This window comes from Leucoraja erinacea, chromosome 3 (genome assembly GCF_028641065.1).
Source record: "Leucoraja erinacea ecotype New England chromosome 3, Leri_hhj_1, whole genome shotgun sequence".
Taxonomy (NCBI): domain Eukaryota; kingdom Metazoa; phylum Chordata; class Chondrichthyes; order Rajiformes; family Rajidae; genus Leucoraja; species Leucoraja erinaceus.
The window spans coordinates 41,070,893-41,095,692 of NC_073379.1; the positions used below are offsets into that span (position 1 = coordinate 41,070,893).

General features: G+C 41.0%; 1 protein-coding gene across 8 annotated transcripts in view; it reads right to left on the minus strand.

The window, feature by feature from the left end:
- Window positions 1-11,474: 11,474 nt before the first annotated feature.
- Window positions 11,475-24,800, minus strand: part of LOC129695518 (phosphatidylinositol 4-phosphate 5-kinase type-1 beta-like) — a 146,546-nt gene continuing 133,220 nt past the window's right edge. For 7 of the 8 annotated variants that reach the window (XM_055632505.1, XM_055632504.1, XM_055632506.1 and 4 more), the window contains 2 exons: window positions 24,021-24,138; window positions 11,475-12,736 (listed from right to left, as the gene is read on the minus strand). In XM_055632505.1, the coding sequence (XP_055488480.1) occupies window positions 12,722-12,736; window positions 24,021-24,138 (133 nt within the window). In that variant the 3' untranslated portion in view covers window positions 11,475-12,721. The remainder of the gene's footprint in view (window positions 12,737-24,020; window positions 24,139-24,800) is intronic. The other variant, XM_055632512.1, reaches the window with a different exon arrangement.

Genomic DNA, 24,800 nt, shown 5'->3' on the forward strand with positions numbered 1-24,800 from the left:
GCGTACCGTGGCCCTATCCCCAAACTCTACCTCCGCTGCATTGATGACTGCATTGGTGCTACCTCCTGCGCCCATGCAAAACTCACTGACTTCATCCATTTCACCACTAACTTCCATCCAGCACTCAAATTCACCTGGACCATTTCCGACATCTCCCTACCGTTTCTAGACCTCAACATCTCCATCGCAGGTAACAGACTACTAACCGACATCTACAAACCCACTGACTCCCATGGCTATCTGGACTACACTTCTTCCTACCCTGCTTCCTGTAAGGACTCTATCTCCTACTCCCAATTCCTCCATCTATACCGCATCTGCACCCAGGATGAGGTGTTCCAAACCAGGGCATCGGAAATGTCCTCATTCTTTAGGGAACAGGGGTTCCCCTCTTCTACTATAGATGAGGATCTCACCAGGGTCTCCTCTATATCCCGTAGCTCCGCTCTCACTCCCCATCCCACCACTCGTAACAAGGGCAGAGTCCCCCCTGTCCTCACCTCCCATCCTACCAGCCATCACATACAACATATAATCCTCCGACATTTTTGCCACCTCCAACGGGATCCCACCACTGGCCACATCTTTCCACCTCCCCTTTCTGCTTTCCGCAGAGACCGTTCCCTCCGTAACTCCCTGGTCAATTCGTCCCTTCCCATCCCCTGGTACTTTCCTTTGCAACTGCAAGAAATGCTACACTTGTCACTTTACCTCCCCCCCTCGACTCCATCCAAGGACCCAAGCAGTCTTTCCAGGCGAGGCAGAGATTCATCTGCACCTCCTCCAACCTCATCTATTACATCCGCTGTTCCAGGTGTCAACTACTCTACATCAGTGAGACCAAGTGCAGGCTTCGCCGCCCAACACCTCCGCTCAGTTCGCAATAACCGACCTGATCTCCCGGTGGCTGAGCACTTCACCTCCCCCTCCCATTCTGAATCTGACCTTTCTGTCCTGGGCCTCCTCCATGACCAGAGTGAATTTCACTGCAAATTGGAGGAACAGCACCTCATATTTCGCTTGGGTAGTTTACACCCAAGCGGTATGAACATTGACCTCTCCAGTTTCAGGTAGTTCTTGCTTTCTCCTTTCTTCCCTTCCCTTTCCCAGCTCTCCCACAGCCTACTGCCTCTTCCTTTCTTTTGTCAGCTTCTCCCCCGACATCAGCCTGAAGAAGGGTCTCGACCCGGAACGTTGCCTTTTCCTTCGCTCCATAGATATTGCCTCACCCGCTGAGTTTCTCCAGCTTTTTTGTCTACCTTCCAGTTTGTACTTATGTGAGTTTAAAATGAAAGGTACCTTTTGAACACATAACATGCTTTGCTGACAGTACTACCTATCACTTGCCAGGCCCTTCCTCTCTTCTAGATTTCTTCCGGTCCCTTTCAGTCTCAGGTAGGGTCCTGACTTGAAACAACAAAGATTACTGTTCTCCAGAGATGCTGCCTGACTCGCAAAGTTACTCTATTTAATTTAAGAGTTAAGATAACCCCTCACTGCAAATTAGACAAAAGGCACAAAAAGCAAAGGAGGAGGCAGTGTGATATTCCTGAAGATAGTTACACTCGACTCCACGTTTAAGAATCTCAAGTGTCTTCCAAAATCTGAGAGGTATGGTGAGTGGAAAATGCTTGTTGAAATTGCAAAAGAGGAACATTCCATGGCAGAAACTACAAAACCCAAATAGACCATGGGCTAAGGTGCTTTTTTGTTTCATTTTGTGACCCACATCCCATATCTACCTGTATTTAACATATTGTGTAAAAATATTATAGAAATCATATCTGAAAAAAACCTGCACAGATTTTTTAAATGTGGAAAAAAACCTCAAATTTTCCGAGTTGTAATTGTCCAATCAAAGCACATTTGACATTGAGTCGGACGCCAATTGACCAATCACGAGCTTTGTTTCAGGCTAGCTAGGCAGGGAGCACACTGGGATCATGGCGGAGAGGAAGGTTATCAAGAGGTTTTAACTGTCAAAACAATAATACAAATAATCTCACATGATTATCGTACACCATAATAAAGCATGACAGTATGATTGATGTTTACTCGGAACTTTCAGCAAGTTGTCATCTAGTTTTTGCAAGAGAGTGAACTGCAGATTACTGTGCATGCATACGTTTGAAAAAGTTTAACTTTGAGGAAGACTCTGGATAAGAATACTTTGAATACCCAACTGTACTAAAGTAACAATGTTCTTCAAAAAGGAGACCGGTCCAAGACATGATTATTATTGTGAGATTGTAGTGTTTTCTTTTGTACATCGCGTGTACTGATATAAACAAATAAAAAAGCAATGTTTGAAAACTAGCCATTCATAGCATACCCACCTTTGTAATCTAAACCAAAAGATTGGGAAAATAAATAATTATATACAGTCTACTTTTGCTGTTTAGTGTGTCCAAGTTTGAATTGATATAAACCCGGGAGTGAGGAATACAACACATCTCATCGATTACCGTAGGAATGAGAAAGGTCCGCCTGTTCATTTCAGTTACAGCGAGCGCGGTGGTTGGATCGATTTTAATCAACAGATTCCTGGCAATGCAGTGAGGAATGATCTCGCTGTACAGAGAGGGGATACACCTCACTGTGACCCCAAAATATACCACGGGTCGTACTTCATTCATCTAGATGGGTTGGGAGACAGCCTGAGGTCAAGCGGTGGTTGAGGCCGCTAAGACGTACTCACCCAGATCAAGTCCATCGATCCTGGACACTGGTTTGTGCAAAGTATCTAAAACAAAGTTACTTTCCTCTGGAAGACGCACGATGCTGGAGTAACTCAGCGGTTCAGGCAACATCTCTGGAGAAAAGGAATAGGTGACGTTTGGGGTCGAGTTCCTTCTTCAGACTGAGAGATACGGATATCTTTAGTTTCTCTCTCCTCTCACTCTCAAATTGAAGAAGGGTCCCACTGAGTTACTCCAGCAAGTTTGTCCACCAGAGGAAAGTAACTGGCAGTCAGTGGGTTCAGTAAACTGGGGAACGCACAGGATCTGCCCTCACCCATTAATTAGGCGGGTTCAGGAGCCGGTGAAACCCAGGACCTCCGCGGCAGTCTCACTCACCATATACCTCCAGTCGAACTCGAGCTTCACCTCCTGAACTTGATCCAAAAGTCACCAGCGTCCTCTCCCCGTAGATCATGGATTAAAAGACTGAAATGCCCGCGGTGAAGAGTTACCCTTCCCGTGTAATTGGCATAACAGTATTCAATGTTCCCATTCGAGTCTCGGCGCTACCACAACCCCCCATAGAGTAATGTACAGCTACCAATTATGGAGCACAAGAGGGCGCTGTTACTTTTTCTAATCAGCTTAATTAATTAGTGTGCTACCTTTTGCACTGACGAGTTATGATTTCCTTATCAATTATATTTTATCCAAATCTGTGCCAAATTTCAAGTAGATACCAGACATGGGTCACAAAAGTTAAATTCTAGACACATTTTTGATGGTCAGCCCATGGCCTAAAACTGCCAAAACTGACAACTTTTGTTGATGGAGTCAGACTTGGATGCCGAATATTCCTTGGAATGATCCAATCTGATCCTTATTAAGCTGTCATCAACATCAAAGCATGCTCTCTGGAATGGCTATTAAAGAGTGCAGGGGCATATGAATGCATAGCACATCTGGCACGACCATCTTGTTACAACATCTTCAGAGGTGCCCAGTGAACACTTGCCCCCACTTTTAGGGGACATTATAAATACGAGAATGGTATAGTAAATGTGAACACATTTTTGTCTTAGCAAGACTGAATAACATTGTAATCTCTAAAGCTTGTAATTTTATTTTTGAATGCTTGTTTATAAAATATCAATTTTTAATGTGCTTTCATTTTCAAAATACTGCATCAAAGTATTCAATTGAGATCAAATAGAAAGGTCCTCCCCCCTGTTTTAATTGAATATAAAGTGAGTCCTACATCGTATTCCGGGCTGTAATTTAATTAAACATGTACTTAAATGTACAGCAATTGTTTTCTTGCTTAACTGTGCCATAACACATTAATCATTTAAATAATTTTACCATTAAGTGACTATTGTTCCTTTTTTCAGGCTCTGCATATCCCAATTAAGTAAAATATTCTAAACTTTGGCTTTGGATCTCAATAACCAGTAAATTGGACTTGCCATTTCATCACTTCAAGGTTTCTAATGTACCTTCTACCTGTATGGCCTACTAAAACATGATCATTCACTGTTTTTAAATTCAAAATTGTCTTGTTATAAAAGCCTTGTGTTGTCATGGGTGCCATATTATGCTACAATAGGGCTGACAATAGGTTACACAAAAAAGCTGGAGAAACTGAAGCAATCTATGGACGAAGGAAATAGGCAACGTTTCGGGCCGAAACCCTTCTTCAGACTGATCGGGGGGGGGTGGGTGGGGCCCGAAACGTTAGATAGATGCTGCTGCACCCGCTGAGTTTCTCCAGCTTTTTTGTCTAACCTTCGTTTCTGCAGTTCCCTCTAAACATTACTTAAACAATGGTCAGCTGTTGCTTAGAATTGAGGAAGTCTTGTTTTCACTCTAATTCTGAGGTGGCGAAAGACTGCTATGCAGTGTTTACGGGCTATACTGCTGCCAGCACAGGCAGATGGGTTTCATTGCTCTCCTTGAGGCTCCACTATTTTCAGCGATCACTGGCCAGATGGGAATACAACACATTTTAATGATGATTTTGACAATGTGAAGCATTTCTATGCTAGAAATTTCTTGCTGTGGTGGTGCTCATTTATAAGATTGTAACAGCCACGTGGACAGCAGCCTTAGCTAGTTGGACATAAACAGAGCAGCAATGCTGAAGATCTTGGCCAGGAAGTGTACACTTTTGCTATCATTGGTGATCCTTCACTGATGCCTTAATGTACCTACTGTATGTTGGCCATGTTTCTGAAGCATATAAACAGCTGATGATTCATCTTAAACCTTCTTTGAGCTAACCATCTCCAGTCTATTATGGTGAACCTCTGGAATTCTACACTGTGGAATTTTACATTGATTTTTTTAAAGATCAGGAAATTGAATGGCATGGTAAATTGGCCCAGCCGTGGCGATCCATGATCATGTTGAAGATTGGGCAGTCTTGAGGGGTTGAGTGATGAATGAGAGACGCAATGTAATTGTCAAGTGTCTCCCACAGGGAGGTGTAACGTCCACGATGGATTAGATTGACAGAAGAGAGCATTGTAATATTTCACGGTTGTATATCGTTACAAAAAGAAACTGAAGGATCTTGGAATGCCTCTCTGCAGATCCCTGAAGTTAGTGGGGCAGATAAGGTAGTTTAAAGGGTTACACTATGAAGGGTGCAGAAAAGATTTAAAAGGATGTTGCACTGGCCAGCGTGAATTAGAATAACTATCAACGGAAGGATTGATAACAAGAGCATTGATCTTTCTCCCAATTCACTTACATTTGAGAATAGTTGAGGGAAATATTTTATCCAGAGTGCTGGTGATTTAAAACGTGCTGTCACTAAGTATGGTGAAGAATACCTGAATGAATGTGAGTATCGATAACCCGCTCAACCGATCAAGAGGTCAAAATTACGTGACTTAGAGTGCAAGTTTAAGAGTCAAGAGAGTTTATTGTCATGTGTCCCAGAAATTCTTACTTGCTGCAGCACAACGGAATATGTAAACAAACCAAAAAAGAAGAGAAAAGTTCAGTGTGTGTATAGACCATATATACACAATAAATAAACAGATATAGTGCAATAATAATAATAGACTGTTATTGTTCAGAGCTTATTTGATGATGTGTTTATAGCCTGATGGCTGTGGGGAAGAAGCCGGTCCTGAACCTGGATGTTACAGATATCAGGCTCCTGTACTTTCTTCCCGATGGATACGGTGAAATGAGTGTGTGACCAGGATGGTGGGGGTCTTTGATGTTGCTGGCAGCCTTTTTGTGACTGCAATAGACCCCTTCGATGGTGGGGAGGTCAGTGATGTACTGGGCAGCTGTCACAACTTTCTGCAGTCTTTTACCGCTCCTGAACATTCAAGTTGCCGAACCAGGCCACGATGCAGCCAGTCAGCATGCTCTCTACTGTGCACCTATAGAAGTTAGAGAGAGTCCTCTTTGACATACCGACTCTCCGTAATCTTCTCAGGATTGAGAGGCACTTCTTTACAATTGCATCAGTGTGCCGGGACCAGGAAAGATCTTCGGAAATATGCACACCTAGGAATTTGATGTTTTTGACCCTTTCCATCACCGTTGATATAAACGGGATTGTGGGTCCCTATCCTTTCCCTTCCAAAGTCCACAATCAGTTCTTGAGAGTCAGGTTAGTCAATTTTCTATGATAGAGTACCTAATCAAATGAATCATATATATTTCATACACTACACTTTAAATGTATAAACCATTTAAAAAAAGATTTCAATTCTTTCATTCTTCCTTTAAAATAAACTGCTTTGGTTTCTCTTCCTCAAACCATTTTTTCTATCAATTCACCATTACCATGCTTCAATATCCAACCTGATGCACATTAGCAATCAATGTTTTAAATATACCTGTACAAGCAAATGTCAACTCCAATAGTGAAATAGTTTTAAAAGTGGAATATTGTGGATATTAAACAAGTTTATATTGGACTTTGCTAGAACAATCTTCATAACAATCTAGATCCAACTTCTGAATCACCTGGTCCTGAACCTATCCTGGTAAAATAATTAATTTGTCCACAGCACCATTGATTATTGGACATAAGCAGAGAAAAAGCTAAATGGGACATGAAGACTTGTTATAAATATTCTTTATTTTGAAGCTTGTATTCAGAAAAGTAAATTATTAAAAGTTTAGGTTATACAATTGATAATTAATGCTGACTGTAGGTCATGCCTAACATTTCAACCATTTAAACCACTTTTTGCCAAGTTATTTAAATTCCTCATTTTGCATTCTTCAAATAAATTTGTGTTGGTCTTGAATTTGGTATTTATCGTGCATTCATATGGTGTGAGTATTGCCGAGAAAGCCAGCACTTGCTGTTCTTCCTTTGAATGTAGTAGCTTGCAAGGGCATTTAAGAGCTGACCATATTTCTGTGAATTTGGATTCACGTATAAGCCAAGCTTTGTCACGATGCAGGGATTCCTGTTTTTTATTAAATGCAGTTTATGGTAAATCTGCTAGTTTCATGGTGACCTTTACTTAAGCTAGGTTTTTAATTCCAATTACATTTAATTAACTGAATTTAATTTCCCCAGATATTGGTGTGATTTGAACTCTTGGCTCTGTATTTTTCCTCACCCAATATCACAACTATGGCTATTTTTACAGAAAAAAAATGATTGCGATGATTTGTTTAGAACTCCAGTTATTTAATTTGATCTAGGACCAAACTGCAAGCTGCTGAACACATGCATCCACTATACTTTACTTCAGCTGAGTTATTCCAGCATTTTGTGTCTATCTTACTTTAATTCAGGGTAGGCGACCCTTAATCTGCTGCTGGCTGATAACACGTCCTGGAAATGTAAGATTGACCTAGGTGGAGTATCTTTTGGATATAGCTACTTTTTGGGCATTCTGCACAAATGCTGCTAGTGTTATTTCCTAGAATGTGTGCTGCATTTTAACAATTTGTTGCTGATACAGTAATTCAGAGAATTCATTCTCATTAGAACACTTTCAGAATTTTAATGTCAGAAGAACTCAACTTGGATTTTAAAAAAAAGACCGATCTCAGTAAACGTGATCATGACAATTTAAAAACCAGTTTATTTATTAAAATCCCACTGGTTCATTTTGAAGGAGGAATTATGTTTTCTTTTGCTAAACTGACCAATAGGCAACTTTAATGTAGTCAATTTTTAAATCCTCAAATGTCCTGGCTTAGTAAATCATTCTGCTGCATCAGGAAATCGTAAGGAGCGATAAATGCTGTAATTGCCATAAACAAATCATTTCAATCCCTGGGATTTGTTTCCAGAAGGATAGAACTAAAGGAAATTAAGTTGAACATATAGATTGTGCTGCAACAGTGGGTACAGGTCTTGTCATCAAATTTCCAAAAGATGCTGAGTTGCTAAATTTGGTCTAAAGTTATTGGCAAGATTGAATACGAATATGAGATTATATACTTAAGGAAAAATATACAAAACTGGACCAATTTTGAAAGGGGAAGGCTGAGGGGATGACTTGATAAGATATGTTTAAGATAAAGTAGATGGAACAAGTAATCTTCAAGATCAGGTTGACGGAATATATTTCCAACTAGTGAAGAGACCTAAATTATGGGCATAAATATAAAATACTCACTCCTGCATTCAACAAGAATTACCCACTAAGTGTATGGAACATATTACCACAAAAGGTTTGAAGTGAATTGTATGGTGAGATTTAAAGGCAAGCTGACTAAACACACAGCAATGAAAGGAATAGGAAGATATGGTGACAAGGTTGGGAAATATTGAGTTATAGATAGCTCATGTGGGGCACAAATGTTATCGATTAATTAAGATATGATAGCACTACAGACTACATGTAATTTTATATAAATGTTTGGTTTATCAACAAGTTATCTGTTTATCGTTTTGGGGGTATGAAGACGCAATGTAAAGACAAACTGCTTAAATATGGGTGTGTTCCAGAGGTAGAATTAATCTCCAAACATCAGCCTTGGTAAAGGGACTATGTCAAATATGCTACTTGCAGCTGCAATGGATACTTTTACTTAATCCTTTCTCGTTTTTGGGAGAGAACATTGCTTCTTTTGAGCCCTTGAGGATTTTGACTACCTCAAAGTTCCCTAGTTTAATAATTAATTTAAAGCAAATATGTAATCACCTTTACACATTGGATCTTCCACCAATGCTTACTTTGCTCCTGGACTACCAGTGAAACAAAATGGGAGAGGAAGCCCTGACACATCATTCTTATCTCCAGTCCATTCCACTTCCATTTATGGTCACAGGTTGCCTATAACAGCCTTATGCAAAATATAATAAAAGCAGTGGAACAGAATCCTTGCTGAAGGTAGACAAGAAATGCTGGAATAACTCAGCAGGCCAGGCAGCACCCCTGGAGAGAAGGAATTGGTGACGTTTCGAGTTAAGACCCTTCTTCAGACTAATCTTTGCTGTCCGGTCCTGGAACCAGATGGGGATAGAAACATAGAAATTCAGACTACCTGCCTTTTTCTCCATACTCTGATCCCCTTGGCCACAAGGGCACATCCCCTGGCTTCACTACCCTTAATGTGGCAGAGGAGAGATTCACCACTCTCTGTGCGGTCCTGGAACCAAATGGGAAACCAAGGGCCAAAGTAGTATTGAGATCAAATGCCACCCAATTATACCATGTCAGGCAGAGTGAAAAAAAAACGTATGATGCAATTTATAACTTGCATATCAACAGGTCGGTCATTTCAAAGATTCATCCAAATATCAAGCTTTGCACATTTTATTCTTACCAATGCCTCAGACTTGCAGATCTTCAGCTCCAATGCAGAACTGGAAACGTTTCCACGGTTGGAACAAGCTATCTTGACAATGTGGCGACTTACTAAACCGCCAACTCATTGCGTATGTTTTCACTACAATTACCACAAACCCTCAAGACTTGAACACCGTCTCCCTTGTTGAATCTTTACTACTAGATCTTTCATGTATCCTCACTCTCATGCTACCCACACTACTTTGAAATTCTCCAGCTTCCAAAGAGCAACAGAAATCCTAAACTAATACCCATTATACAAGTAGCCAAAATATCCTCAACATTTAAGTGGAACTGGGTCAAAACAAAGTATGAAATCAAAATAAAATAAATAAAAACAACATTTATGCAATTGCAATACAATTTCAGAGCCTTTCACTTTTGGTGCTGTCTGTATGTTTTATAAGCATGAAATGGGTACCCAAGGGTCAGGTGGAATATAGCTATTCATTCTGTCCAGATTGCATGCAAAATAAATGCTAGGGTAGGGTGGCTTTGTGTTTAAAGTGTAGTTTAACATATATTCAGTGTAGGTATATAGTGCAACATGGAAAAAAAATTCTGGAGTTTTTAGTTCCACAATTAAACCCATAAAGAGAAACCATGCAATAAAGGTGATGTTTGATTAAGTAGCACATTTGTGACCTATTTGTAAATGCACAATACCAATTCAGACTCTTCAATAGTATTTCCATGGCAAACCGCTCACAAACATGTGGTGCATGGCGGATGCTGTATGTATTTAGAAACAGAAAAATAGGTGCAGGAGTAGGCCATTTGGCCCTTCAAGCCAGCACCAGATGGCTGATCATCTAAAATCAGTACCCCGTTCCTGCTTTTTCCCCTCATATCTTTTTTTTTAGCTCAATTTCTGCTCACATGGTAGTTTGGAGTACTGTATCCTGTTTTGACACCTCTGGCAAACTAGCCTATGAATAATTAGCAACATATGGCATGCATATTAAAGCCACACCACTGAGACATCAAGGCCTGGTCATGGCCGAGTTAAAAAAATCTTATGCAGGCTCAGCTTCTTGTTGTACACAATTGGTCCTCCCTACTTTGCTTTAAAAACAGCCAGTCACCGCTCTCTCTCCCCCAAACCCCACCCTTTACCCATAAAGGTGGCAAATTCAGGACTTCAATAAGCGAGTTCGGTATTCCGACTGTGCATTCCCAGGTCATAGGTCACTCACGATAAACACTCTTGGCAACTGTGCTCGCGCTTGCACACAGACCTGTGCCTCATCTGAAGCCAGGATCGCTGCCGAACTGCCACTGGACCACCCCCGTTCCCTCCCGGGTTGCCCACCCCCGTCAGGAGACGCCCAGAGACAACAGACGTCAGACGGGAGTGGCGGCCCAGGCTTACAGCCAGCGCGGAGAAGCAGTGCTGACTCTGAATGTCCCGCCAGGTTAACCTACAGCCCTGGACTGGACTCAGACGGGAGAGTTGAGCTGGAATTAGCGCTGCTTCTCCACGCTGGCTGTGGGCCTGGGGCGCCGCTCCAGTCTGACTCCCGACAGTTCAGGGCCGCAGGTTAACCCAGAGGGACAGGAAGTCCCATCCCTGTCCGGAGCAGGCCGGAGGAGTCGGGCCAGGCTCACTGCTGGCGCGGGGGGGGGGTGGGGGGAGGAACGACACGATGGTGACGGTCCAATGGCGGTTCGGCAGTTGGCAGGTTCACCACCGGGGACCCGGGTTCGAACCTGGTTGCAGATGAGGCTCAGGTCTGTGTGCATGCGGCGGCACGGTTGCCAAGAGTGTTTATCGCGAGTGACCTTTGACAAATCCCATGATTCCTTGCGTTTTTCGGAATACCCAACTCGCTTATTGTAGAACAATAATGGCACACAAAACAAACCACTTTCTCAAACAGGTTAACAGATCAGCTTTCAATAGTTTATGTGTCAAAATATTGTCGAATAAATGGAAACAAATGATTCACAATCTTTTATGATAAAGCAAAACAGTTAGGATGTAAATAAATAAAAAGTAATGCTGCAGTTCCAAGTGAAACTTTTTTTTATTAGTTCTCTGCTGGTGGTTTCTTTCTAAGTGCTTTCTATTTGATTCAAAACATTGGCCAATGAAACTGAAGTTCAGTTTGCCCTCAAGGCTGTGCAGTGTTAAACCACATCCACCAGGGGATGCCAAGTGTCTCCCTATTACCAGAAACATGGCTGCAGCAAGACCAATTTCAATAAATAGATGCTCAATAACGTTACATTTAAATAATCTGAACATGATTGCTTGGAGAAAGATTTACAGTGATTCAGAATGGCAGCAAAACTCAAGTCCTATACAATTTACATACATATAATGCAGCATAAATTTCAGCAGGCCATTCGACTCTTATTATACAACTCAGAAGAACATGAATTTGACAGATTCCTGTACACAAGTTTTGTTTAAGTGAACATTTGCAGTAAGCATCTCAAGCAAATTTCTTACAATTTTGAAGAATATTTATTTACAGAGACCTTTAAGACCTCCCAGAAAGAGTTCATTAAAATAGACTCTTTGTCATATTTAAAATAGACATCGAGATGATGTGTATACATTTCTGTAAACTTTTTTTTTTTAAACTGACAAGTAAGCGAAACTAGCGTTTCTAGAATATCTGTTAATGTAGTCATGTGCAAACATTGCAATTCAATGCAAGTACAAAGTAGACAATTTTATCCATAGGCTGGTTAAAAGACTGCTTCGTAGGAAATTTAACAAAATAGAAAAGTTAACACCCACGCTTCAGGCACAAGTGTTTTTGGCATCTGAAAAATTGTTTTCTTCTAAAACTGCCAGATACTGAAATGTATGCAATCAAAACCAGCAAAGTAACAAAATATAAATCTGGTAGAATTTCAGAACCAGTAAAAATGCCAACCTTTTTTTCAGATGAGCAAGAAGGATCACAAATATGAAGAAAAAATAAAGAGCTATTTGTATAGCAAGCAACGCAGACTTGGTGCTGAAGTGTGAAATGTTCTTTTTGAATCCTGGCCTGCTCAATGTCAGTTGACAAGGTCCATACAATGCTCTGTTTAATAAACGGGACTTCTGTTTTAGTTCTTCAATTAGCCGGAGTGTAGAGAGCATCTTTCCAGGTAGGAAAGGAATATTTAGGCTGGGTTTATACTCTCCCTGTGCTGACATCCGTCCAACAAATTCATCCAGTCGATTTACTAGGTTAAAAACAAAAATCTTCTTAGCGAAGGCAGTTGTATTAAAGATTTTTAATGCTGCAATAAGCTTCATGGCGTGCAGTTCTGTGTAAGTTAAAAATAAAAATCAGCATTTTAAAACAATTCATTCAATTAATGCGCTTTCCCTGAACCATGAAATGGCAACATTATATGGCAATGTTTGTGGAATATACGTTTGATTAAGAAATTCTTCAAATTGCTTGACAGTGCAGGGCAGATGTTCCTGCGAGTGGCGATCTACTCTCAATAAGAGCCATTTCAGAAACTAAGAGGAATCTTAATTTCATAGAAAATTTTGAGCATTTTTAAACTTCTGGACCTTGATGATATGCTAACATCCAGATTAAGGACAAAAAGCATGGCAGGGTTGGAACCTCTTACCTTGGTACTTTTTTCACTTGCTACAAAGTGAAATGAGGACCAGTATTCAAAAGGTAACTATTTCCATTTAAAGATATTCACAACTAGCGAATATTTGATTTTTCCCTCCAGTAACCAGTGTGCAGAAGCTTTACGGTCTTACAGTTCAGAACAACTCAGTTCACACTCGTTCTACGTTACCCCACTTTCCCATCCACTCCCGACACACTGGGGCAATTTACAGAGGCAAATTAACCTACAAAACTGTACGTCTTTTGATTGTGGACCAGAGAACCCAGAGGAAACCCACATGGTCACAGGGAGAACATGCAAACTACACATAGACAGCACCTGAGGTCATGATCGGACTAGAGTCCCTGGCATTACGAGACAGTAGCTCCACCAGCTGAGCCACTGTGCCACCCAAAATATGCAATCAGATTTTCTGATTTTCCATGACAAATCTCCAAGCCAAGTAACACTTAAGATAATTTATCATGAACAAGACTACATTGCTTTAAGTTGAAAAGGTTCTTTCAAAGCTCCGTTTCTCTGTGTGCAAACTTCACAATGCAACCTCAATGGAGCATTGCATACTTTGCTGTAGCTGATCCATTGATTCAATTACTTTCCTGGGGTGGAAGATTGCAACCTTCACGTGGTCTGCCCTGTTTCGACAAACGCAATCAACCCGGCGTGCACAATCAAATAAGATTAAAAAAAAAAAAAAAAAGATCAAATAAGAAATAAGTTGTCCTACAACTTTAGGCTGAGCACGCCATACGCAAGAAGAAGAAGAATGACCGTCCTATGTCTTATTTCCGAGTAGGTGGCAGTCCTCTCTTGGAGCTGACCCAATTAAGTCATATATACCCAGATATAATTAGAGGAAAAGTCAAGTTGCCTTTACACTGGAAGCACAGGGTTGCACTGTGCTGAAGAAACTTTGACTAGGCTTATGATAGTTTTGGAACATTTTCCAGCATTGCTTTCAGCCTTGAATGCAATTTTAACTCAAATTTAAAATAGATAACATAGTCCTGGTTATAATTTTAGTTATTTTTTAAACATTGAACAATGTTCCAACATTTACTTGAATTATTGCAAATTTAGGCACTTATGGCAAAGTGAAGCAATCCTAACTTTTGTATTCAGTTTAATTTGGTCTGCAAACAGTTATTTTTGTTCAAATTGTTGGACTAAAGGAAAATTGGACTAAAATTAGTTTATCACTATGATGTAAAATTGTATCTACTTGATTGAAGGAGTCGTGCTTTCCTGAAAGATTCAGTTTACTTGTCAAGTGTTTGTGACTACTGTCCATACTGCTCATCCACGATGGCCAGGAAACATTGCCCACATGCAAGTGTAGTTAAGCATCTTATAAGTTTTGTGTTAAGTTCCAGGCACCATGTTATAGGAAAGATGTAGTCAAGCTGGAAAGGGTGCAGAGAAGATTTACCCAGGACTTGAAGATGTAGCCAGGACTTGAGAGCCTGAGCTCGAGGGAGAGGTTGAGCAGGTTAGGACTCTATTTCTTGGAGCCCAAGAGGATGTGGGGTGATCTTATAGAGGTGTATAAAATCATGAGGAATTGATCGGGTAGACGCAGCGTCTCATGTCCAGAGTAGGGGAAAACCAAAGGACACAGTTTTAAGAGGGAAAAATTTAATAGGAACCTGAGGGGGAACTTTTTTTGGGTGCATGAGCCGCTGGAAGAGGTAGTTGAGGCAGGTACTATTGCAATGTTTAAGAAACATTTAGACAGTTACCTGCTAGGACAGGTTTAGAGGGATATGGGCCAAATGCAGGCAGGTGGGACATGTTGGTCAGTGTGGGCAAGTTGGACTGTGGGGCCCGCTTCGACGCTGTATAACTAACTCAACACTGATCACCTACTTTGAGTATATTTTAGCAATTTACTAGACTAAGTGGGACCCGTTGGGTCCCATGTTCGCACAGGATGGCTGGTCCAACGCAATATGCCATCTCTCCACCAATTCCAATATTGGTGGCCAGTGGAGGGGGGCTCTCTCTGGAACGCTAGTATGGATGTTGTGGGCTGAATGGATTCTTGGGCTGGCAGCTCAGTCACTCAAGCTTGGTGTGCTGGCAGCTAACTCACTCACGGCTGGTCGGATGGAAGTTGACTCATGGCTATTCCTTGAAATTCCATTTCAAGCAGGGTGCAAGGCCACCAAATGCAGTTTCCTACCATTTCAAGCAGGGTGCAAGGCCACCAAATTCAAATGCAGTTTCATACCATTTCAAGTAGGGTGCAAGGCCACCAAATTCAAGTGCAGTTTCATACCATTTCAAGCAGGGTGCAAGGCCACCAAATTCAAGTGCAGTTTCATACCATTTCAAGCAGGGTGCAAGGCCACCAAATTCAAGTGCAGATTCATGCCATTTCATGCAGGGTGCAAGGCCACCAAATTCAAATGCAGTTTCATTCCATTTCAAGCAGGGTGAAACCACCATAAAACCACATAAAAACCACACTCACAATTCAGTAGACATTCAATGTTCAGTTGATTCATAGCTCAGGCTGAGTCATGTCCTCTCCCCCCTACATCTTGCAGAGACCGAGCCATGCCCACACCTCTGGGTTTTATAGTCCCTCCCCCTCCCACCGGAAGGGCCATGGCCTTCATGGCATGATTGACAGGAGAGCGAATCTCAACATTTTTTTAAACATTAATAAGTCTTTTATTTTTAATCGATGGGAAAAATCCTCTTGTGCTGCGCAGCAGAGTGGGACTCGGAGTAAAATGGCCAAAAATCACAGCCGTAAGTGGTAGCATTTTTTCTAAAATCACTAAGCAGTACAAACAGGATGCGGTCAAGATTTGAGTTTTAATTATATTGATAGATTGTGCTGTTAAATGAAAGGTGTAATATTTAATGATTCCTCCAGAAGCAATATCAGTATATATAATGGCTATCTCTGGAAATGTCCTCCTTTACATCTTCCTGATACATTGTCTGGTTTAACATTTCCCAAAAGATGTTCATTTTGAATGCTTGAAACTTTTAACTTCTAAAGCCCTGTCCCATGGTACGAGTTCATTCCCGAGTTAAAAAAAAATCAAACTCGTGGTAAGCACGGAGAATGAACGTAGCGGGTACGTCGGAGCTCGGGGACGTCTCTTAGTGCTAACGGCAGGTACTCGGGAAGACTCGCTAACGGCAGGTAAGCACGGGAAGACTCGTGAAGATTTTTCAACAGGATGAAAAATGTCCATGAGAACCCCGAGTTCCGACGAGTGGCCATTACCGTAAATCTCTGAGTTCGAATCAGGCAAACTTGGGAATGAACTCGTACCGTGGGACAGGGCTATTAGTGCACAACATTTCAGAGTACTCATGTTGTTACAGGAGGTCAATTGCACAACAATCATTGAATATTTAGTTTGTACTCAAACTTGTGGCTTGTAATTTTAATTTAGTTTATCCTCTTTAAAAAAGTTAAAAAATCACAAGCCTTAAGGGCCTGTCCCACTATACGAGGTAATTCAAGAGTTCTCCCGAGTTTCCCCCGATTCGAACTCAGAGAATTATGCTAATAGCTGCTCGTAGGTACTCGGGGCTCTCGTGGACATTTTTCATCGTTGAAAATTCTTCACAAACTCTTGAATTTCCTCGTACAGTGGGACAGGCCTTTAATTTAATTTATCACTCCCTTGAACCACAACCTTACTTCCTGTTAAAAAGCAAATATACAGTAAAGACAAAAAGAATAATAGATTGTTGGTTCAAAATCTGCAGACTTGACAGATGCACAGAGTATCTTGCCCAGAGTAGATGAATCGAGGACCAGAGGACATAGGTTTAAGGTGAAGGGGAAAATATTGAATATAAATCTGAGGGGTAACAAGCTGCCAGAGGACATAGTTGAGGCTGGGACTATCCCAACGTTTAAGGAACAGTTAGACAAGTGCATGGATAGGACACGTTCAGGGATATGGACCAAACGTGGGCAGGTGGGACTAGTGTAGCTGGAACATGTTGGCTGTTGTGGGCAAGTTGGCGGAAGGGCCTGTTTCCACGTTGTATCTATCTATGACTATGTATTAGACCAGTATTCCACTACTTTACTGAGGGAATGCCGCAATGTCAGAGTTGCCATCTTTCAGATGAGATGTTAAACAGAGATTGTCTATTTCTCATTTGGACAGAGAAAGGTTCCTGGTCCACAAATGCTAGTTTAAAATACTGCAATGATCTTGTCTTCAGGTCTCTTGGCTAATATCAATCCCTTAACCAAGTTTGTATAAAGCAGATTATTAGGTTAGAACTGATGATAGGACATTAATCTAAAACTTCAATTCTGTTTCTCTCCCTAAATATGTTATCTGAATGTGGAGTATTAACAGCACTTTGTTTTTATTTCTGCACAACAGCAAATTATTTTCTTCCTCTCAGCACAGTTCTAGAAATGTGCAATTGTTCAAACATTACTCTTTAGCAGATCAGCCTGAATAAATATAAAAGATACATTTAAAAAAAATCTATGTGCACTCCATATGGGCAAATGTTGAAATACTACCAAAATACTCTACAAGGAAATGACCTTGGTGTTGCGTGCAAACCTATAAATTAGCTCCATAAACACAAAATACTTAAACCAAAACATATCTGAAGATAGTTGTTTACTGGGAAAATCTGTTCGCGTTGGGGAGAGGAGTCCGTCATTTTTCCACTTTGGAATGCTAACTTCTACACAGACCTACACTCAAACAAAAGTCGTCTTGGCGGAGCTCAGTGTATTCAGTCATCCAGCAGACTTCTGCAGTTACTGATAGGAGATGTAGGGACATATTTAACCATATGATTCATGAATCTTACAGCAATTTTCTTAGTCTTTCCAAATGCTTTACTGCCAATGAATTAATTTATGATTTGGAAGCCCCGTCATATAGAAAATGGAAGTATTATTGTGAGTTATCCTTTTTCACTGAGATAGTTGGATGAAAATCCAATTATTTCAAGAGGGCTTGTATACAAAAACAGGGATGCAATGTTGAAGCTCTAAGGCGCTGGTAAGGCTGCATTTGGAATATGGTGCCCGAAATTGCACACAATATCTGAGAAAGGATGTGCTGGCTCTGGAGAAGGTCCAGAGGAGGTTTACAAGAATGATCCCAGGAATGAGTATGCTAACTTGTGATGAGTGTTTGTCAGCACTGGGCCTGGACAGTACTCGCTGGAGTTTAGAAGAATGAGGGGTCATACAGAATAGTGTTTCACTATGTTTAATTGAAACATACAGAATAGTGAAAGGCTTGGGATCGAGTGGATGTGGAGAGGATATTTCCATTAGTGGGAGCGTCTCGAACTAGAGGTCCTAGCCTCAGAATTAAAGGACGTTCTTTTAGGAAGGAGATGAGAGATTTTTTTAGTCGGTGGTGAATCTGTGGAATTCTTTGCCACAGAAGGCTGTCAGTCGATATTTTTAAGGCAGAGATAGATAGATTCTTGATTAGTACGGGTGTCAGAGATTATGGGGGGAAGGCAGGAGAATGGGGTTATGAGGGAGAGATAGATCAGTCACGATTGAATGGCGGAGTTGCCTTGATGGGCTGAATGGCCTAATTCTACTCTTATTCCTTATGACAAGCTACAACTACTGTTTTCTTTAACACCCAAAAAATAGAATAGAAACAAACTAGTTCTTCTCAGGTTGGCAGACTGTGACCAGACTGTTTGGATTTGTACTTAAGCTCCAACTACTCACTGGCCATATTATAAATCAAATACCATATTTCCATGTTGAATGATGACACAAAATTAAATTGGGAATGCAAGCAGTGATGAGGACCTAAGGAGGATTCAAGAAGACATGGATAAACAGTGAGGGAACAATCACATGTAGTATTGGAAAATATGAGAGATTGTGCAGTTCAATAGCAAAGTACTGAAATGCTGTGTTTTTTAAAATGAGAGAAACTGAGTGTTCAAAGGCAACAGGATGTCAATTGAAAACAGAAGCCACTGAAAACTAACATGCAGATGTACCAGCCGATTAAGGAGGCAAATAGTATGTTACATCAGTATATTACACAAAGTATTTAGTATGTGTTGTGAGAGTTACTGCAATTATATGGGACCTTAGTGAGATCACACATGGAGAACTGTGTACAATTTTAGTCCCCTTTCCCAAGAAAGGATGTACTTGCTCTGGAGTGTCCACGATATTCTGAAATGGGAGGGAGAGGAGCCCGAGGTCGTGGTACATATAGGTACCAATGACATAGGTATAAAATGAGAAGAGGTCCTGAAAGGAGAATTAAGAGGAGAGTTAAGGAGAAGGACCGCAAAGGTAACAATCTCAGGATTACTGCCTGTGCCACGCGACAGTGAGAGTAGGAATGGAGCGAGGTGGAGGATAAATGCGTGGCTGAAGGACTGGAGCAGAGGGCAGGGATTCCAGTTTCTGGATCATTGGGACCTCTTTTGAGGAAGGTGTGACCTGTACAAAAAGGACGGGTTGCACTTGAACCCGAGGGGGACCAATATCCTGGCGGGGAGATTTGCAAAGGCTACTGGGGAGACTTTAAACTAGAACGGTTGGGGGGAGGGACTCAAATAGAGAAAGCTAGTAGACAGTGTGTGAGGCAGGAGGCAGAGAAGGGAAGCACTCAGACCCAACATGTAGGGGAGAAAGAAGAAAAAGATAATAAACAGAGAATAAGAGGTGGTGGGTTTATTAGCAGAGAGACAGGGCTGTAAAATGAGTGTAGAAGCAATAGGTAGCAAGGTGAAAAGTAAAAGTGGCAGGCAGACAAATCCGGGGCAAAAATCAAAAAGGGCCACTTTTCCACCTAATTGTATAAGGGGTAAGAGCGTTGTAAAAACAAGCCTGAAGGCTTTGTGTCTCAATGCAAGGAGCATTCGTAATAAGGTGGATGAGTTGAATGTGCAGATAGCTATTAATGACTATGATATAGTTGGGAACACGGAGACATGGCTACAGGGTGACCAAGGCTGGGAGCTGAACATCCAGGGATATTCAATATTCAGGAGGGTTGGAGAGAAAGGAAAAGGAGGTGGGGTAGCGTTGCTGGTTAGAGAGGAGATTAACGCAATAGAAAGGAAGGACATTAGCTTGGAGGATGTGGAAATTATATGGGTGGAGCTGCGAAACATTAAGGGGCAGAAAACGCTAGTGAGAGTTGTGTACAGGCCACCTAACAGTAGTAGTGGAGTTGGGGATGGCATCAAACAAGAAATTAAAAATGTGTGCAACAAAGGTAAAACAGTTATAATGGGTGACTTCAATCTACATATAGAATTGGCAGGGGTGCTGAGGAAGAGGATTTCTTGGAATGTATGCGGGATAGTTTTCTAAACCAACATGTGGAGGAACCAACGAGAGAGTAGGCTATTCTGGGCTGGGTATTGAGTAATGGGTTAGTTAGCAGTTTTGTTGTCCGTGGCCCCTTGGACAAGAGTGACCATAATATGGTTGAGTTCATTAGGATGGAGAGTGACATAATTAATTCAGAAACAAGGGTTCTGAACTTAAAGAAAGGTAACTTTGAGGGTATGAGACGTGAATTGGCCAAGATAGACGGGCAATTGATTCTTAAAGGGTTGACGGTGGATATGCAATGGAAGGTATTTAAAGACTGCATGGATGAACTACAACAATTGTTCATCCCAGTTTGGCAAAAGAATAAATCAGGGAAGGTAGTGCATCCGTGGATAACAAGGGAAATCAGGGATAGTATCAAAACAAAAGATGAAGCATATAAATTAGCCAGAAAAAGCAGCCTACCAGAGGACTGGGAGAAATTCAGAGTCCAGCAGAGGAGGACAAAGGGCTTAATTAGGAAAGGGAAAATAGATTATGAAAGATTATGGCAGGGAACATAAAAACTAACTGCAAAAGTTTTTATAGTTATGTGAAGGGAAAAAGATTAGTTAAAACAAATGTGGGTCCCTTGCAGTCAGAAACAGATGAATTGATCATGGGGAACAAGGACATGGCAGACCAATTGAATAACTACATTGGTTCTGTCTTCACTAAGGTAGACATAAATAATCTGCCGGAAATAGCAGGGGACCAGGAGTCAAATGAGATGGAGGAACTGAGTGAAATCCAGGTTAGCCGGGAAGTGGTGTTAGGTAAATTGAATGGATTAACGGCCGATAAATCCCCAGGGCCAGATAGGCTGCATCCCAGAGTACTTAAGGAAGTAGCCCCAGAAATAGCGGATGCTTTAGTGACAATTTTTTCAAAACTCTTCAGATTCTGGAGTAGTTCCTGAGGATTGGAGGGTAGCTAATGTAACCCCACTTTTTAAAAAGGGAGGGAGAGAGAAAATGGGGAATTACAGACCAGTTAGTCTAACATCGGTAGTGGGGAAACTGCTAGAATCAGTTACTAAAAATGGGATAGCAGCACATTTGGAAAGTGGTGAAATCATTGGACAAAGTCAGCATGGATTTATGAAAGGTAAATCATGTCTGACGAATCTTATATAATTTTTCGAGGATGTAACAAGTAGAGTGGATAAAGGAGAACCAGTGAATGTGTTATATCTGGACTTTCAGAAGGTTTTCGACAAGGTCCCACATAGGAGATTAGTATACAAACTTAAAGCACACGGTATTGGGGGTTCAGTATTGATGTGGATAGAGAACTGGCTGGCAGACAGGAAGCAAAGAGTAGGAGTAAACGGGTCCTTATCACAATGGCAGGCAGTGACTAGTGGGGTACCGCAAGGGTCAGTGCTGGGACCCCAGCTATTTACAATATATATTAATGATTTGGATGAGGGAATTGAATGCAACATTTCCAAGTTTGCGGATGACACAAAGCTGGGGGGCATTGTTAGCTATGAGGAGGATGCTAGGAGACTGCAAGGTGATTTAGATAGGTTGGGTGAGTGGGCAAATGCATGGCAGATGCAGTATAATGTGGATAAATGTGAGGTTATCCACTTTGGTGGCAAAAACAGGAGAGTAGACTATTATCTGAATGGTGGCTGATTAGGAGAGATACAACGAGACCTGGTTGTCATGGTACACCAGTCATTAAAAGTAGGCATGCAGGTGCAGCAGGCAGTGAAGAAAGCGAATGGTATGTTTGCATTCATAGCAAAAGGATTTGAGTATAAGAGCAGGGAGGTTCTACTGCAGTTGTACAGGGTCTTGGTGAGACCACACCTGGAGTATTGCGTACAGTTTTGGTCTAATCTGAGGAAAGACATTCTTGCCACAGAGGGAGTACAGAGAAGATTCACCAGACTGATTCCTGGGATGTCAGGACTTTCGTATGAAGAAAGACTATATAGACTTGACTTGTACTCGCTAGAATTTAGAAGATTGAGGGGGGATCTTATAGAAACTTACAAAATTCTTAAGGGGTTGGACAGGCTAGATGCAGGAAGATTGTTCCCGATGTTGGGGAAGTCCAGAACAAGTGGTCACAGTTTAAGGATAAGGGGGAAACCTTTTGGGACCGAGATGAGAAAAGCATTTTTCACACAGAGAGTGGTGAATCTCTGGAATTCCCTGCCACAGAAGGTAGTTGAAGCCAGTTCATTGGCTACAATTAAGAGGGAGTTAGATGTGGCCCTTGTGGCTAAAGGGGTCAGGGGGTATGGAGAGAAGGCAGGTACAGGATACTGAGTTGGATGATCAGCCATGATCATATTGAATGGTGGTGCAGGCTCGAAGGGCCGAATGGTCTACTCCTGCACCTATTTTCTATGTTTCTATGGAGGGACTGCAGTGAAGATTCATCCAACCGGTCCCTTGATTGAACAGACTAGGCCTACTCTCTCTCTCGATCTCTATAGAGAATTTAGAAGAATGCAAGATTGCCTCGTTGAACCATTCAAAATTATTAGAGGTTTCAACATGGTAGTTGCATGGAGGTTATTCCCCCAGCCAGTCGAGTGTAGAACTGGGAGTCACAGTCTGAATACAAGTAGGCTCATTAGGGTTGTGATAAAATAAGCTTTCTTCACTTGGAGGTGATACATCTTTGGAAATCTTCACCTTGAAAGTAATTGAAGCTGAGGTAGAAGATTAGCCATCACCTTGTTGAATGGTGAGCAAGTCTAAGGGGCTGAGTGGTCTTCCCCTGTTCCTCATGCTCTGTTCATAGAAATACAAGCAGCTCCTGTCTTTGATCTTCCCAGTAATGTTGTGCATTAAGGCTGCAGCATGTTTAGTTATGCTATAACTATTGTCGTTTGGCATTTAACAATCATTTTACATGACAATACATATTGGAATTCATTTTTAAATTGTGGACTTCAAAATGTGAATCCCAATTATGCAAATACAAGTTCAAAATCTGTTTCAAATAATTGTAAACCAATCTTTAATCGTTTTCAGGATTAGTTTGTGGAAGTCTTAAAAACTTGACATTGCACTTAATTGTAAATAATTTGCTTTTACCACTCATTGCTCTTAATAGTAACTTTATCAACTTGTTTAATCTATTTGCTCACAGGAGTCTAATTAAGCCAAACAATTCATTAGTGTTCCAGTATTTTCAAAGTATTTATTCTAATTTACCACCTGCTTGGCAAATTGGGTCAGGATGCATTGAAGCAGAAAGTGTTGCTAAGTGCCCACATTGGAACAAATCCAAAATGGGTAACTAACTTGACAGAGAAATAAAACACGATAAACAAAAATCACCTCACAAATGGAACCATTAATCTTTTAGTTCACTTTTCATAATTAAGATAACCATTGAAAAGAAAAATAATTGGAAGCCTATGCTCGAGCCATTTACGCAAATTGATATTTTTTAAATTAGTGTCATCTCCCCAAATGATGGGCTCAATGAAAAGGGGATTTGTAAACAAGCCATTTATCAGCAGGAATTACAAAGGACTGGACATTAATAATTGACATAATGGATGTTTAGTGAGCAATTCAGTTACTTGTTTGCATTAAAGCATCTGCAGCACTGAGAAGTGTCTTCCTGTGGACTAGGCCATTCTCATCCATTGGTACTTACCAAACGAATGTCAAATTCAGAATCATCATCATTTTCCATTTCCAGTGTACTTTTCTCCAATGTTAAACAGATTGCACTGTCTTCCAAAGTCACAGTGGAGCTAGTTGGATCTCCTTCCCTGGAATTATATTAAATTAAAAACAGTGGTTTGCCAATATCTTTGAGAGATTGCAAAGTTCTAATTTGGCATCAGATACTCCACTAAAGTTTCTGCACAGCTTAGTGACCAACTGTATTTGATAGTGCGTGAATATCAGTGTGGGATGGAGTGGAGGGGAGGGGGGTAGGATGAGCAAAATATCTGAACATGGAAAGAGTTTGAGCATGTTCCAAAGATCAAGGATGGAGGTTTAATTTAAATTAACGTGTTTAAAAAAGGGCAAAATATTTTTCCATGACAGTGGGGAGAAAAGGCAAAGTTAGTTTCCTTTGGAACGGAGAATGTGGAGGGAAGAATTTGTTGAGGTGTACAAAATTAAGGGGGGGCAATACATTTTTGGATGGATGGATTTTTCATGGATTTTTGGATGGATGGATGGATCCATGAACTAAACATGGATTTTTAGTTTATGGAGATGTTAGGAGAATTTATAGAAAAAACATTCACCCAAGGGGATGGGGTTTGTTGATTGACAAGAGGACAAAGTAAGAACCCAAATAGTTTCAAAATATTACCTGGATGAACAGTGTGCAATGACTATAGACCAAGAGGGCGGAAGCAAGTCTCAACAACATTTTTTTGTGATGTATCAACATGATTGGCTAGATAGGGCTGTAAAT